Source organism: Hyposmocoma kahamanoa, unplaced genomic scaffold, assembly GCF_003589595.1.
Source record: "Hyposmocoma kahamanoa isolate Upper Pololo Valley unplaced genomic scaffold, ASM358959v1 62, whole genome shotgun sequence".
NCBI classification, from domain to species: Eukaryota; Metazoa; Arthropoda; class Insecta; order Lepidoptera; family Cosmopterigidae; genus Hyposmocoma; species Hyposmocoma kahamanoa.
Genome location: NW_020653850.1, coordinates 8,615,735 through 8,633,915, shown reverse-complemented (window position 1 = coordinate 8,633,915; position 18,181 = coordinate 8,615,735). Strand labels below are relative to the sequence as shown.

Here is an 18,181-nt window from a genome sequence, read left to right as displayed (position 1 = left end):
GAAAATTTGAGAACCACTGTCGCTGCGCCTATCACCTTAAGACATAAGTTGACAAGTCCAATTTTACATATAAATAGGTTTATGAAAGATAAGAAATTAAAACTATACCCATAAGGTACATTACAGATACCTACATAGTTTTACATACTTATTTACTTCTTCGTCTTATAGTGACGATACCTTTTCCAATTTAGGATTATATTGACTTTGAATAGTACGTTACCACGTACGCGGCCACAAAGATCTACCCTAGTATGTACAGTATGGTACACTATTATAGGTGCAGACGAGCTAGTTCTGCATGGACTATGTTGGGGTTATGCAGTCACATTGATTTCGACTAGCATTTTTTCGTATATTCGCTGTTATATGAAGTTAAATGTCAAAAATCGTCACCATAGCCGTCTTTGGTACTTCTAATTTGATCTCTGAAGTTATTACCTACGCTCCTATCACATAAAATAAACACCAACGATGTTTTTCTAATAATGCAACGGATATGTGTTACAGTAACTATATAGTTTAATAAAAATACACGGTAAAACATTGAACAATATTATTCAGAAAACAGTGTTGCATCGTATCTGCGGTAGTTTTTGGTTAAAGCCGATACGAACGTCCTTTATGCCTGTTATTTTCCGACCGGATGCTTCCCTTTGGCGATGGAAAATATTTTACTTGAATGGCAAAACATTACAATGCTAACTTTTGTTTCGTGACTTTGTTATCAAATTCCATTTAAAGTGCATAAAGTAGCTTAGCGTTTCTATGTTCCTTAGTGCAGCTGCTCATCATACATAGTTTAGTGTCGAATATTCGTCAATTTTATAAAACAAATTGCACTATACCCCTAGTGGGACAAATAGATTTTTATGATACCAAGTGACAGGACGAACAAGTCGTGCACCTGGTAGTAAGCGACACGCCTGTCCATAACAGTTGCAATGCCACTCAGAATTTTAAATAGTTGTAATTTCACCAGAAACCAACCAGAAATTACATTTTGTATGCAAATAAATATTTTACTCGGTCACTAGTGACAACTGATATTGTAAACTAATGGTAGAAGTACAGGAAACACCGTGGTCTTCGAATACTATACCAGTCGTATAATTATTTGTAATTGAATACAATTATAAATAAATAAATAAATATAAATAAATAACGCACACACTCAACATAGCCCCGCACTAGGGAAACCCTGTGTCGCGGGTGCCATGGACACACATATAGACAACCACAAATTACACCCAAACTCACGAGAGAAACAATTGTAGGCCATACAAACATTTCTCCCAGCCCGGGAATCGAACCTGGGACCTCTGCGTGGCAGTCCGGCATGGTAACCGTTCGGCCACGGAGGCAGTTTATAATTACAATTATAATTAACAATTAACTCGATCTATGTCTACAGTCAAAGTTTATCTTCAGGATAGACAAGCACAATTGAGAGAAGTATTTATAATGTTTAGTAAAGTTTTCCGTCGTTCTCTACAGGCTTAGGCATCTAATTGGCCATACCGCCAGGTCTTAAATTGTAATTTTTTTTCGATAGTTTAATTTTCTGACGTTTTTTCGCGGTAAATTATTATCTTTTCTGAACCACTTTGATGTTCTTCTTTTATAAAATGTGTATACATTTAAGATTGTTGCTGTTTTTTTTTTATATTCTCTCCGTTAAGGAAAAGGCAAACGTTTAAAACTATACATACAGCCAAGTCTTGGCGAATTTTTCTTTTGCTAGTTTTAGGTTCGTTTTGTAGAATATTATAAAATTCTTTGGTTAGTCAGATTATATAAAAGCAAGTATAGACTATGAATGTGACAACAAGTGACGGGACGAACAAGCCGTGCGCCTGGTGGTAAGCTGAGAGCTTCAAATCGCAAAGATTTGAGAGGCACTACCACAGCGCCCGTCACCCTGAGAGTAAGTTGAAAAGTCCCATATGCCTGTAATGTCACCAGCTTCCTAACTCTTCATAACCGAAACGCAGTAATGGTCACATTACTGTTTGGTGCAGAAATAAATAAGGTGGCAATACTTCCCAGGACGAAATCATTTACTAGAAGCTCTACCACTACTAAATATGTCCAAAAACCACAATCTTTCCCAAACATTTGCGAATGTATTTAAAATGTGTAATATTAAAAATTGTCTACGTAAAAATATCGCGTATCGACTGAACAGGGAATTCCAGTGCATTCAACCGGAAAATAACCGACATAAAGGTCGCACAACCTGGAAGTGACCGGGAGCCGAGCGATAAAATATATGAGGGCTGCCCTTAGGGTGCATCCACATGGGCACCCCGACGCCTTCGAGCTGCCTGTATGCACTTTATTATAACACGCACAGCTTGCCTTGTCGACGCAATGGTTATGACCATAGATATAGGAAATGACTTGCTTGGAACAATGTTACCGCATTGATTACTTTAATAAAAATCATATTCAAATACTATTTCAGTGACAGTTTACATTTAGTATTAATTTTTAGTCATAAGTAGCTTTTCTCCCTCTGAACATGCGATACGTAACGTTGAAACATTTGTCACACCCGCTTCGTGGCCAACAAATAGGTTTCCGAGAGCATCAAAAGGTTATCTCGGCCTCAGACGCATAAATAAAGCGCACAACAAGATGGCGCCATCGGCCGTTGCCGCGGTGTTGCCAGCAATTAATCTCCATTTCCCGCACGCGCCAAATCGCACCATTACAGCTCTGTTTTATTTCATTAAATGGACCGCCACATTAATGCGCCGAAATGCTTACAAAGGTGATGAAAGAATTGCGAGCGGATGCTAAGAGATTTCCTCGCCTCTTTTGTATCCGTTTGTAAAAAAATCCCCGCTTTATTCATCACTGGAACAGCCCGCTTTAAAACATCTAATTTGAAATGGGCAATACCAATAATGTTTATTTTGTACCTAACAAAAAGAAACGCGACAAAAGACGCAAAATATGAATCCGTTGTAATAGAAAAATGATGACAATAAAAATGGCATTTATAAGTTAGGCGTAGCATGGAGCATATTCTCAATAATTTTACTTCGTTTTGTTCACAATTTCACATAATTTTAAAAAGTCATAGTCTATATATATAGTCCCTAATATTAATATTTTAGAGAATTTGAACTTATAACCTTGTAGATTTTATGCGTCATTTATGGAGTACCAGCATTTCAATATTCATTTTCTGGACACGCGAATTGTTGTGATAGATATATCATAAATACAGATTATCAATTTCGAAGTATATAACCCGTTCCAAATAAGTATAATAAAACAATTATTACAAGTGTAATAAAATTTTTCCATAAATAATATTCAATATCTCTGTTAAAGTGGTAATCTCTATTAAATATATCTCTAGAAGGATTTTTTTTTATGATTGTTTCTTTGTTGCAGGTGCGGACTTTGTTCGTCAGTGGACTACCAATGGACGCAAAACCTCGAGAGCTTTATCTACTGTTTCGAGCGTATGAAGTAAGAAAATAGGTTTCTTTTGTTGTTTTTTCCCTAAAGAAATTCTTTCACAATTGAGTTTTAGCCTAATAGACACACAATGACTGTGCAAACGCTGTACCCTTATCGACACGAACGAAGGGCAGAAAAATGTCACAGGGCAACAACTAGCAGCCCCTGTAATGATAGTAGTAAAATTGTAAAGGAATCGTGCTGTAGCCCATAACAATATACGAATAACCTGTCGGAAATAGTTTGAAGGGAATTCGTATTAAAATGAGTTGATACTATATACGACTGGAAGCTCCAAAATAATAACCACAAGGGAAAATAAAACATCAACCAAACACACTTCTGTCACGCAAGCAAGGAGATCACGACTCGGATTACTAAGTCATAAATATCAAATGTCATGCCTCGATTCGTAATATTCGGATTGAATCGATTCAGAATACCGATAAGGAGGATTACACTCGATTCTTGCCTGGCACGGATAGCACCGTAAACACAAAGGTGGCTAAAGCCGAGGGTTAGTTTTAGTGGATCGCGTGTTTTCCGCCGTCCCTGGTACAAGCTCGCACCATTTTTGGTAGTTAAACGATTTTCTTCTGAATAGAATTTCAACTATGACATGACGACACCGACAACTGAAGTAATTTGGTAATGCGCCCCACATTACATTATACGGAAGTTGTATATTGAAAAGTTTCGAAAAATGCAACCGTCACGTCACGCGAATGAACGCTTAGGCATTTTATTTGAACGATGACTGGTGCCTATAAATAATGATGAAGCATGTCTAACGAGTTGTTTTTGCGCAGGGTTACGAGGGCTCGCTGTTGAAAGTGACCAGTAAGAATGGGAAGACAGCATCGGTAAGTTTGTCAGTAGGCAAGTAAGATGTTTATCACAGGCTTTGTAAGAAACTTATGTGTTAATGGAGGTGTTAAATTTGCAGCCTGTCGGTTTCGTGACGTTCCACACCAGGGCGGGTGCAGAGGCAGCCAAACAAGATCTTCAGGTTGGTATTATCACAAGCTGTTACTTGTTATATTATGGAATCCGTATCTTAAAGCATAATACTATAAATGAGATTGCAGCACTCAGTACGAACACATAATAATCGTTCTACATGGACAAGCACTCATGAATCTAGCTGCAGTGCTGTGCTAATATTGTGACCTAATTTATCGAGCTTGTTCCAATTGCCACTTTGTTTGTAATTTTAATTCAAATTTACATTACACTTTGTTTACCTAAAATATTTTGTATCCATTGAAACGAGCTCAAAATTTACTTAAATAAATTAAAGGGAATAATTGCAAAATTAAATTAGGGGCTAACCAAACTATTTTCTATTAAACATGGGAACAGTAAGATATAGTAAAAGGAGATCACAAACACACATATATCGCCTAACAATTGTTATATTTTAAAATGCTTTAAACCACCGAAAATACCACAAGTTACTTGTCAATATCTCTGTAATAGACTGAGATACCCAGTATAAAACTGACGCTAATGTATATACTAAAACATGTAAGCGCACGATGTTACTAAACCTCTTCTCATCACATGCCTACACAGCCAACGAGCACTATAGTTAATATTCTCATTGTAGACTTGGAATAACATTTTCCTGACTCGAGTAACCGCATCGTAAGTTATGCTAAACCCATGCACATATCGAATAGACTACGTCGGGTAATCGAGACGGAGCCGCTAAGCCGGCGCACCGGAGTGTGATCGATAATATTACGGTGTAAATACGCAATGCATGTCACTGTTTGACAGGATTTGATGTCACACCCCGAGCACTGTGTTTCGACACCTTAGCAGGCGCAGGCGCGGACTTGTAATTAAGAAAATTCCCGATCTCAGTCTCTTAACGTTCTGAAACCATTACGTCGCGTTTAATGAATATATAATACCATATATGTATATGATATGGCAAATACATAAACTTGGGCTAAGTTAGTATATACATATTCTGGAATAGTTATCAATCTTTATTACAAGAATAAGTAAATGGCAGTTCCAAATTCAATGCCTTCTAACCCTAATGTTGTTCCTTTCCCAAACGCGTGAGCCACTGCCTACTCCAATGGGCAATTAGCCCCCGGAGCACGCGACTATCGACCCTTCCATCGTCATTATATCGGAGCGCCGCACCGCTCGCGGCTGTTCACAGCAGGGTGTCCGGTTCGACCCCGACATGCCGCAAACGATTCGGCTGGAGTTCGCTAAAAGCAACACGAAGGTCAGCAAGCCGAAGCCGGCAGTTGCCACAGCCGCGCCAGCTGCACACCCCGCATTGATGCACCCACTCACTGGACGTAAGTACCGCCGACGCACACACCGCCCGGCGCGCGCTCGGCCTCACCACGACCCATCACACCTACCTCCCACACTAATTACTATCATCGACCGAGTTTGTAACGATCCTTGCACTCAATACGCTCATATTTTCACGTTTGTTACTTCAACTAAACAACGTGATTGTGTTCTTGTGGGTGTGTTGGGAGTCGAGCGAACGCAAATTTTGGGCAAGTATCTGTGACCGCTTACACGTACCACGCAAGGCCAAGCTCCGCGAAGCTATTTATCGATTGACTATCGGGTTCTTTACCACTATTGTAAAACTTTCTACATGTTTTCATGATAACACTTCCATCGTTGGACTCGCTAGCATTAGTTGGGGCACATTGGGTGATAATAACTAAAATAGTTTAAAATTCATGTAGATTTTAGAATTCACGAAAAAGGTATTACTTACCTAAATAATTGAATATATATTGTTCCTACCTAAAATCTATAGAAACTTTTACTATGATCAAACAAAGCGTGAAAACATGTTAAGCACACTGTAAATATTAAATACATTAATTGTTTCTTTACTATAGCGTTCTTACACATCTTAATAACACGATACAGGACGAAATATCGAGGAAATGTACATCTACAGACTTGTCACCGTTGCGGTCTGGGCCACATAAACAGACAAGCTCATTTTAAATAACGTTGATTCCTCTTGGATTTTCAACATAAAACCAGCAAGATTTTATCCGAGCTATTTGTCTAAAATTCTCCTTTCATATCATAATTTTTCGAGCAGTTCTCATTGAGGAATGAACGTCATTTTGAATTTACTTACTAATGGGTGTTTAGAGTTTTTGCAATGTAGTTAACAAGAGTTCGGTTGCATACACAGACCTAGCGAGTCCGTTCTTCCCGGGCGGTGGCGCAGAATTGTGGCATCACCCGTTGGCATACGGTGGAGAACTGCCTACGCTCTCGCATGGACTAGTGCATCCAGCCATCCACCCACAGATGGCTCCAGTCCGTTCCTACCTCTGACTAGCTGCCGCCGATAGGCCACACCACGTAAGTAATCTACGCTGAAACATTTTATAGCTAGGCGGTACGTAACGGCTTAAGATCACAAGATTTTTGACGGGCTTCATAGTTTTTCAAGTTTCTACAAAGGGTTAATCTAATTTTAAATTATCAGGAGATCAGATTAGTTTATTTGGTAGCGTGAAAAGAAATCAATTATTTATGTTCGATAATTGATTTGACACGTTTTTCCCAGACCCCCCTGACGCTAGGAGCATGCGTGCTCCCCGCGCCTGCGCTGGGCTCGCCTGGCGCCGCCGTGCCGGGTCATGCGCCTGCGCCGCCTGCGCACCCCGCGCACCCTACGCCACCCTGCTCTACACTTTTCGTCGCCAATCTTGGCCAGTTCGTCTCTGAACATGAACTCAAGGAAATATTCAGCAGGTACGTGATTAAAGCTGTTTTATTAGATGTTGTTTGTTCAAAATAACTTTAGATTCAAGAGTGTGCTTCTGTATTTGTCTCGCTAACAGAAATTGCGTTGACTCTGATAAATATGCACTCATCGTTTATACAAAAAAATTTAGTGGTATCTTTTGCCGAACAAGTGTTACTAAATGATAAATATTTAAACCGAGTGAATATTATTGAAATGGTAAAATACTTTTGAATTGCAGAAATAAAGTTAGTTTCTAGGCGTTGCACACTGAATTTGAAATTTACTACAAATATTTTCACATTAATGTTGATAGACGGTTTGGAACTAATCCACCCAGCAAAACATTTGTAATTCGTTTTATCAGTTTGCAACTCCATATTATCACAGAATTTTCAAACGGATTGCTGAAAGTTAATGGCCAGTAAATTCATTCTTAATTTCGTGTTTTCCATTGAAAATTCTGCAATTAATGTCATGTGCATGATCACACAATAGGTTAAACAAGTTTACAACATTATATTCGTATTAAAGTAAGAAAATGTACTTCACAGTGCATGTTGCACCGACTCACAATGTCGTCTATATACAATAAATGGTCTAATTTTATGTTGTCAGTGTTGTTTTACACCAATGACACTGAAACGTTAAAACTATTAAGTAAAGTTCAGTGTTGTTTGTGTAAGACTTAAAGCCTGCACCCGTACCACCCAAGCATGACATAACGTCACTTCTTCACATTATCACAAAATAGTAAAGCACTACACTACTACATGATAAGCGCAAATTTCACTATGTGTCTTCATAGTTTTATACGTGTCGTTTACAGCCAGTTTTACAACATAACAAGCTAAGATGCACTTTGTTTTCTTTTGTTTTTATGAGTTTACAAATCAAGTGTTAATGTAATAACAACTTGATGCCTAGCTCCTCTTCTTTACTCCAAACAATACAGGAGTTGCTTTCACGGTGTCACAGTGACGAGCACTTAAAATATATTCAGTCTGTGCATAATAAGAGAGAACAGTACCTGTGGAAGAAAGAAGAGATAATAGATACATTAAAATAACTAATTGAATCTAAGAGACATAGGTTCTCGCTACCGAACCGACTTGTATTCGCTACCTACGCAAGTGTTGTCCGAAGATCATAAAAACCAATCAAAATACACAATATTCGAAATGGGGGTACGAGTGTGGGCAAAAGTAAGTGTGGTAATAACAGCTGCGCGGGATTCACTCGGCTGCGGCTGCTGACTGGCGGTGGAAACGGCGGCAGCGGCGGGCCTGTGGCCTTCGTCGACTTCGCGTCACCCTCCGACGCCGGCGCCGCAATGGCTCGTCTCCAGGGCGCGCTGCTTCTCAGCTCTGAGACGGCCATCCACCTCGATTACGCAAGGCATAAGATGGCACACAACGGCTGGATTCTCGCACATGAAGTATGCACGAGCACTGTCTACTACACAAATAAAAATCTGATATCACGCTACATTTTTCTGATGCTTTAATTCGTTTTCAAGATCAACTTAGACAACGTACATATTACTTTAGTTTCGGCTTATTACCAATACTACCTACTACCGTTTTTAAAGCTATAGAACTTTATTTATTTACATTACCTTCACGAATTGACATGAGGGTATGTTAAACGATGAGCGTTGTCTGGGACAATACAAATGATTTGTATTCTATTGATTTCAATATTAAGTTTATAATTGGATGATTTACTAGTAGTCAATAAAATGTACGTGGTAACAAAGTAGAGTGAACTTAGATTCCGAGTTTTAACGAACTCATTTATTCAAACTTTACATAACCGCTAACGAAGGGATCTAAGGTTTGCTAATTCTCTAAACTAACTAATGTCACCTTGCACCTCGCACTATAGTTCAGTTTTGCCTGCCACTGGTTGCTATATCAACCAGTTTGTTTAATTGACCGTTAATATAATACTATTAGGAGTTTATCGATTATTTCTGTTCCTAACTCTACGGTCTCCTTTAACTAAATGAACAGCTAATTAGCAATTGTACTCGTCTTGGCAATCAAGTTTAAGTGAAAGAAAATCGCTTTCCAGTTAAGGCTCAGCGCTAAAGTGGTGTAACCCACTTTTAATTTTTATCCTACAATAAGTTAAGTGATACTAAAGTACATAATTATTTTATATTTGAATGGTATTTTCGTGTATAAAAATAATGTAATAATTAAATTATTTTATATACTCACATTACTTTTGTTCTGATAGCCTCAATTGTAACAGTATGTAACAGTTTCCTTGAGTTAATATGTGATAAATTTTAATAACGATAAACCATTAATTTTAAAACCTAATAAATGTGAAATGACTTTACATTTCTCCAAAATACATTGATAAAAATGGAAGTAAATTAATTGGCTACACCGCGAAAAGCCAAGAGTCGAACAATCGATAACTCTTGAAGATGTTTCGTAGACGAAGAACCGCGTGTCGAATTTATTTTTGATGGTGGTGTTTGTGACTGTAGTTGCGCCTGTTTTATTAATTTTATGCGGAGGGAGGGTAGTAAAATTACCTGTATGTAAAACATTTTGAACACAAGCGCAGCAATTTTGCACGACTTAACCATCACTGGTTTCGCGGAGTAGAAAAATTAATATACTTCCATTTTTATTAACATGGATTCCGAAAAGTAAAAATTGATTGCGTTTAAAAGTACAATCACTAATTATCAAATTGATCTGGCAACGAAATGAAATCGGTATGTTACTAATTTTAAAGTGTAACATTTGGTTGACAGGGAGCCAAAGGCGGAGAAGAGGGCGAACAGCATTAGCTCGTTCGTGGCTCTCGGCACTTGACAACCAGCGAACTGAGGAACGCGCAATCTTGATCCTCATTGTATCGGAACTACACCCTTAGGAGACGGAGACCCTGCCTACTATACCACTCAATACTACGGATAATCATGGATCAAGATTGAAGGGTCCACAACGACCCTCATTTTATAAAATAAGGTAGTAGTTAAACCCCCGTAGTTTAACCCTCTGTCTCCTCCTTTTTTAAGTTCCCGTTTCAACAGCGTCAGAGGTGTGGTGTATTTACGTTCATACCAAATGTAGCATAAAGGGTTATTGTATTATTATTAACATTCCACGTTTATTGTTTACCGTTCATAATAAAAAATATTATTTGAAATTATTAATTTCATAGAAATGTAATATGTTTATTTAATATTATTCATTTTATTATTATTATGTAAAATAAGATTTATTTACAACTAACTTATTGTACGGAAAGTTTGTATATTCGTTTCTACAAGGCCGATGTATACAACTGAGAGGATTTGTTATCAATATAGCGTATTACCATAAATTAAAGATTTTAGGATAATGTCTCATTCGAATAAGCTAAAAACCAAAGGTGCCCTTCATAGAAAGATTACGTTTTGTTAAATATAATATTTCAAGTTGAATGATTTTAAATGAAGTTGTATGTATTGATTATGATACTTTTGTTTTAGCCTCGATAATGTTAGCGTATTTAAATGAATTTCATGACTATTTCAAATTATATTTACCTAATACTTTCTTAGTAATTTTTATAATGTTTGATCACTCGTTAAAGCGCTGGCACTCTAGTGTTGGTCTTACGATCTTTCTACGTATATAAATGGAATTATTGCAATTATGATACGGTACATCTCGAGGCGTGAGGGTGCGCCCGCGCCGCCCTCGGAACGCTGCTGTGGAGTGCAATACATCGCTGAACTAGAGTCGGGAACTCGCATCGTGTTCTATACTCTACTCGTTTCCCTTTACCTGGTTTTTAAATTTAAGTAACACACCAATGTTTCTTGTGCCTTGCGATCTATTCTTCTAAAATGTCGATGCAAATTATACCGGGTGATTAAATTTTTCCAATTTACCACTTTATTCGCGCGGCACGTGTTGCGCCCGCGCTGGACTCAGTTGTTGACTGTTTGTGCGATGCGATACAATCGAGACCAGTTCAGTCTTGTTGCGAGAATTTAGCCTTGGCCTTATGAGAGTTTAATAACTAAATGTAATCATTATATTAATTAATTGTAATTACTTATACTTGGCGACGAGCCAACGCTGAATAGTGAAACAATTATTCTACTATCTGCATGCTTTGACGAGCTTTTTGGTAATAATCTAATTTAAAAGTAGTAGTTACTTTTATTGTGTAATCTTTAGGTCAATACTATAAACTAGATAAGGGTATTTATTGTAGAAACAGCATAGTTACATTACTATTTAATGAGTTATTCATACATAATAATGAAACAATGTAATGAAATTTAAATTTACTGAAGTGTTAGGATTAATCAAATGGAAGATTAATATATTTTTTATTTTTAGCTAGTTGACTATCGCATCCAAAAGGAATACTTAGTTACCTAACATGTTCTCGACAGGAGAGACGTTAAGTACACATCAGTGCGAAATAGCAATAAACCAAAAATGAAATCTTAATGTTATTGTAGGTAGTGACGTATTCTGCTGATGTAAACATGTAAAAATTATACAAAAAAAAGTAAAAAAAAAATCCCTGCTTAGGCTGTAATAATAAGATATTTGAATATTTTGGGTTAAAATATTGACACGACAGAAGTCTGTGAGGTATTGCAAAGACGGCCGGTATTCGCCGGCCGGAGATTCCGCATGAGCTCTTATGAAAATCTCTTAGTCAATATATGATAGAAATTTTGTCAATTTTTGACTTAGCAAAATTTTATACGTTGTTTAAAGTAACTGTAACTTTCACAATGTACCGAGCGTCGTGACGTAAAGACCAAAGATAATGGATATACAGTATATAATTTTTAATACTAACCTCAAACCGTACCAAACTTGTATTTTATAGGCAATTGTACTGGCAATAATGTTTTCGTAGAGCAAAGGAAGTCTCGAAGTGCAACATCTTTTTTAAATTTACAAAGCATAGAACTTACATAATAATGGCGAAGTGGTGCACCCGTATTATGCTTTCAGGGATCATAGTACGGGTACTCGGCTCTCGATTCTTGTTAATAATTTATTTACCAAATCACAAAATGTTTGTAAAAGTATAAATGTTCTTTAACCAGTTTTATCCGGCTACAAACCCATGAAAACTCGACGAAAGATTTTTATGTCACACCTAAAATCTCAGATTATCTTAAATTTCGTCATTCATTGTCGGTTTTAATAATTAAGCTAAGTCAATGTTTACTTATTTAATTCGATATGTAATGCTAATTCGTATGTAAGAAATTGTGTAATAATGTAGTAGTGATCTCCTCATACCTTCGGCGCCTGGCGTTCTCAATCACAGACTGAAAATACAACGAAAAATTATTCTTTTCGTTTGGATACAAGTGTTTCGATGCATTTAGTGAAAGAAATGCGAAGCTCTCTTTACACGTTATCAATTATCGTTAAACTAAGTCTCTAAACCCATGGAAACACTTTAATACTTTTGGTTTGCACGAAACGCGTCCGCCATTATGTGGTAAGGCGTTCCGCAGAAGGACGCTTGCTATCAAAATGGCGGCGAATTGCGTGCACTGTGCAAAGAGGCGCCAGCGCCGCCATGATTCCGTCCAACAACCGTAGATAGCGAGTAAGAGACGTCCAGTGGCTGCGGACACGGCTACGTCACCTTTTGCGGGACTACTCGAGACATATCATCGTGTAATATTAATGTGTAATTAGAAGTAAAGAGCGGTTTCATAGAGACGTTTATTCTGTATTTTATCGTCTACTACTTATAATGCAATCGGCTGTATGTCACGCTACATTCACAATTTGTGTTTATAATGTATTATCTTTTAACATGTTTTGGCAGCTGGGTCCTCTGAATAACTTCGCTTGGATAAAGCTCCGACCGTCTTCGAACTTGAAATCGGTACAACAGATAGATAACCAAATCTATATTTTGTTAACGTTTACTGTGAAATCGTGTAGACGGTGTTCGGATATCGTTGAAAGAAGACGCGTGACATTGGCCCGCATGTGATAGGGTAGAGTAGGGGTGTAGCATCGCCTTGAAGTTAGGTTAAGAGAAGCGGTATCACACAAACGCCGTGCATCGGAAACATATCAATACTGTGCCCCTTAATAAATTTAGTTAAATACTAATCTAAGAGATACATATGGATAGAATAAAAGAAACAAATAAGCTCGTTTGGAGTATCAAATACATGCTAAGTGTTGTTTTCGTACGTTGATGAAATAATAATGTCGATTAGATTGTGTTTTTAAATGGATCATTCATTACGCATAGTACCCGAGTAGTGTCGCGCAAGTTCGGGGTTTATTTAAAATTAATCGCTACATAGATTTAAAATGTTATTTTTATTGTTACTTTTTAGACTAATGAGTAAATATGGCTTAATTACCAAATTAATTTTAACAGTTCGCTTCGGATTCAGTATTAATGAACCTCGTTTTATTTCGAAGGCAAGAGTTAGTTGCTGAAACTTATTTGTATATCGAGCAAAATAAATCTTACAAACTTATATAGTTAGTAATTAATTGTTAGATTTGTGTGACTTGGATTATTTAAATGCTTTTAGAGCAGAGGTAAAGTGTTATTGTGGTTTAAGAAAAAAACATAATGACATTGTAAAAATAGTGATAAAGTTAGCTTAATTATTCATTATTACAACTTTTATAGATGTTCATTAATTTTCTTTTCTTACTTCATGGAGTATTGTGGCATTGGAGACGTCATTGTTAATTCAAATAAATTTGAGCTCACCCTCAATGGAAGTTTTTATTAAAAGTCGACTGGAGTCTTGTGAAAGAAATTTTATATACCGTCTTGTCAATTCATCTTTATGACATTTTTGGACTAAACAGAAGAGAAGACCATTGTTTTCTAAGATTTTGGTCGACCTGTAAGCCTGGACGAATACATTCGGAATTTCTGACACACATTTTAATCACACGCCAGAACGCACTCCCCTCATATGTCTTGTACTAGAGTACGTAATGTACGTAAAGTCTCAACTCTACTTCTGCAGTTTGTACTATGTCCTTCCTAGCGACAAATACAAAAAAAAAAATTAACGGAGCGTCTGCCACACTATATAACTTTTATTGCACCACCCGTAAGTCTCCATGACAAAATTATCAAAAATCTGAATCAAATAATTGATCGAAATTCATTCCTATCAAAATATGTATATTCAAGTTGTTGTGGCAATAGAGTACAGTAATGTTATTAATTACTAATCTATTTCGTGAAAATACTCTCGTATTTTCTATCGTTTATAGACAAACATTGAATTATTGAATTGGTGTCTCAAGAATGTCAAGGTGCGTGTCTCGCGTTTTCAATTATAATATCCTTTTTCATCATAATTTTATCACCATTAATTTATCTTCAAGAATAGATTTCTAATTACTAATTTTACCGTACTGAATGATGCCAATTCTGTTCGATTAACTAAATTTAACAGTTCTAAAATCATTGACATTCATTTTATCGACTATAATACACTTTCGATTTCTTGTTTCGTTACTTTTAACGAAACAACAAAATCGAAACTTTCGAGTATTCTTTAATACTCGAAAGTTTCACAAATATTCGAGGTACTAAAATAGAAGTTATTGTCTCTATCACATTCATATCACCATAAAGAATAATATGACAAAAGTGTTTATTTCTGCCTAAATTTAGTCAATAGTCTTGCGGAATTGGCACCACTATCATCGTTCCATATTTTTCAATGTTCTTGTAATCACAACGTTAGTTATAATATTATAGGTGTTTAGCTTAGGATTACTGAGAGTAGATAATAATTGACAGTTGAGCTTTTTATCTTTTGCTTTGTAGAAAAAACTGCTTTACGTCCCTTGTAAAATGAATTTTGAATAATTTGAAAACTAACATGGTTGTATCAATATTTGTAAATTTATTTTCCGGAGACGATGTACAGTCGGCATTGCGACATTGTCTGCATTATATACAAATTGTCAACGTTACGCATTATACATAAAGATTACGAGAAAGTATAATGCGCACTCAATGGAAAACAAAATCTCTGCCAACCAACATGCAATTGTCAAAATTATGATCGTTGGACTATTTTGACATTTGAATAATAGAGTTTAGTGTATGTAGCTGATTTTATATCCCTTAATTACAGTATAATAAGACAAATATGGTAACTCCATACATACGTAGCAGTGCGGTTTGTAAGTGTGCGCGCCTGTCGCGTGCTGTGAACGGATGCACACATTTACATTATTTAGCGATACATCGTGTTGATAGCGCTGGTATAGCACGATAGGGCGCGACTTGCGCGAGAGCGATATAAAGCGCGACATCTCGCGCTATATGTCGCTGCATATGCAGTAGATAAAATCTCCAGCTTATATACTTATGTTAGACTAGAGTTACCATACTTATTTAATTATACTATGCCTTAACTTTACCTTCAATAAAATTGTATTTGAGTCCGTATTAATTTTCGAAGAATTTTGTTGTCCTGCAACTTTACCATGAGTTTATTATGTTAGGTAATGTATGTAACTGACCGCGTCAAATATTTCACAATTTTCTATAGAAAAAGAATCTGTGCCTGTAGTGAGCGCAAGAAAAAATACAATTTTAGAAAAAAATAAAACATTCTACGCGATCGATAACGACGATCGATACTGTAAATTAATGGTAAAGGAACAGTACATGCTGACGTAATGCCAACAGTACATATTCCATTAAATGGCTATGAAGTCCTTTGATTTCGATAGTTATTAACTTATGGCAGTGTTGTATTTATGTTATTATTAGTTTTAAAGCATTATAGGGTCCAAAGATTGGGAATAAACTTATGTGACAAATTATATTCTTTGTTCTTTATTTCTCTGTTAAAATAACAATAAAGCAGACATAATTTTCATTCCACAATTTGGTAAGTAGGTACCTTTACATTTAAGGGGGGTTACACATGGCGACTTTTAGCGGCGGAGATGAAAACTCGATGCAGTAGCTATGCAGTCGCTAATCGTCTACCTTTACACGCGCGCTCGATTTTAGGCTGCAATGCAAGCGCGCGACTGCATCGATACAAACGCACGATTGCATCGCTACACTTGGAATTTATAGGCAATTGCATCGATGTGTGTAACCTAAAAATGTAAATAATATTTCAAAATATATTCATACGTCTACTTAACGTTTCAAAGCTGTACTTTACACACTTTACATCGTTTGTAATGTTGAGCTGAGTATATAAGCTCTCGTATATAAGCTATGCGGCAGATAAGCTCTCTGTAGTCAATACTGACTTTAACTATGAATTCTATGACTACGTATTAAGGGAACATGAAGCGTTACATTAGCAAAGAAAAACACAAAGGACCTAACATCTAAAATAACACAAGATACGTACATTACATAACAATGTATTTGGAGTTAGTGTAAGGTAATTAGCAGCGGCTGGCGTTGAGAAACTTCGAGTTACACTACACTGCGCCATTATGGAACTACGAGTTTTCTGTGTATCTACGGACTGTGTATACGCAGCATTAAAGTTGGACCATTACCTGTCAGCATGCATCAGAATCAAGTCCATAATAAACGTGGCTAATATCACACAGCGTACTGGCGTTACCTCATATCAATTACACATTTATTTAGAATAGATGTAATGTGCTGTAGGGTCAGCACGACAGGGAGAGCGACGTAAAGCACGAGATACTGCTATTCACGCATACAGATCTCACGTCATGCTAACCCTACTGCTGATATAAATGAGGACAATCCCTTAACATTTTTGAAACTAAAACTTTTAATTGTGGTAAACAATGAAGGTTAGGTTATTACCTCCATTTCAAAGGACATATACAATATCTACCGAAGATCCCTTAACCGAATTATAACACACATAGACATGGTTTTATAATAAACAAGTGTTACGGAATTTAATCTCTTCGATGTTTTCATAGTCGGAACCCTGACAGATACGACGCTAATCTACAAGTACAGTTAGCGTCAAAAGACGTTCAACAGCTACAGATTTCCATGTCAAAATCACATAAGTATTATATAATAATTAAGAAGAAATATCGATAAAATAAACCTACCGGATAGCTTATTTATTTAAAACAATAAACTGACATTTTTTGACAAATTCAGAATAATTAAAGGATCCACTTCTCTGACTCATCAATAATTTGTAAATAGTAATTGAAAAAAATCAAGAATTTGATAACAGAAAAACTATACCAGTATTTATAGACGAAGCGCGCGTCTTCCCGAGAATTGTCGCAGCTACCCTTTTATATCTAGTTTACACGTTACACAATTGACATAAAATGCATTATGCTATGTACAATGTCCTTAAAAAAATTTTGTTTCCATTTTTCGTGGCAATTTAAATTGTACCTAAATCGAAAAGAAATATTGTTTAACATATTAAAAGATTGAGCATATTAACATTTTGAAAGATCGTCGAATCGGACTCGACTGGGCAGTGTTCGGAAAATTACGCCATATCTTCTTGTCGAAAATACCACAGTGTTTCAAGACAAAAGTCTTCGACCGGTGTATGTTACCAGTGACAGATTATGGCCCTCATAAGGGTTATGGTCGGAGTTTCGTTGCGAGATCGAAGCAGTAATGACGAAATCCGCAAGGGAACCTGAGTAACAGAGTGTAAAAGACATAGCCTTAAGAATTGTAAAACTTAAGTGGCAATATGCATGGCACATTGTTCGCAGGATAGATGGCCGATGACGCCATAGAGTTCTCGAGTTGCGACCGCGTACCGGACGATGCAGCGTGGGCAGACCACTCACATGATGAACTGATGATCTGGTGAAGGCTGTGGGAATCCGCTGGACGCAAGCGGCGCAGGAGAGGTCGTTGTGGCATTCTTTGGGGGAAGCCTATGTTGTGCAGTGGACTGAACTGATGATGATGAAATTAATAGTCAAACATTCTTAACGTTTC

The 18,181-nt window shown here is 36.8% G+C and overlaps 1 protein-coding gene across 1 annotated transcript in view; it reads left to right on the top strand.

The window, feature by feature from the left end:
• Nucleotides 1-15,834, top strand: part of LOC113229797 (protein couch potato-like) — a 265,848-nt gene extending 250,014 nt beyond the window's left edge. The window contains exons 3-10 of the mRNA XM_026463478.1: nt 3,409-3,486; nt 4,287-4,340; nt 4,424-4,486; nt 5,657-5,801; nt 6,677-6,804; nt 7,058-7,245; nt 8,462-8,675; nt 10,014-15,834. Of these exons, the coding sequence (XP_026319263.1) occupies nt 3,409-3,486; nt 4,287-4,340; nt 4,424-4,486; nt 5,657-5,801; nt 6,677-6,804; nt 7,058-7,245; nt 8,462-8,675; nt 10,014-10,049 (906 nt within the window). The 3' untranslated portion in view covers nt 10,050-15,834. The remainder of the gene's footprint in view (nt 1-3,408; nt 3,487-4,286; nt 4,341-4,423; nt 4,487-5,656; nt 5,802-6,676; nt 6,805-7,057; nt 7,246-8,461; nt 8,676-10,013) is intronic.
• The last annotated feature ends 2,347 nt before the right edge of the window (nt 15,835-18,181 follow it).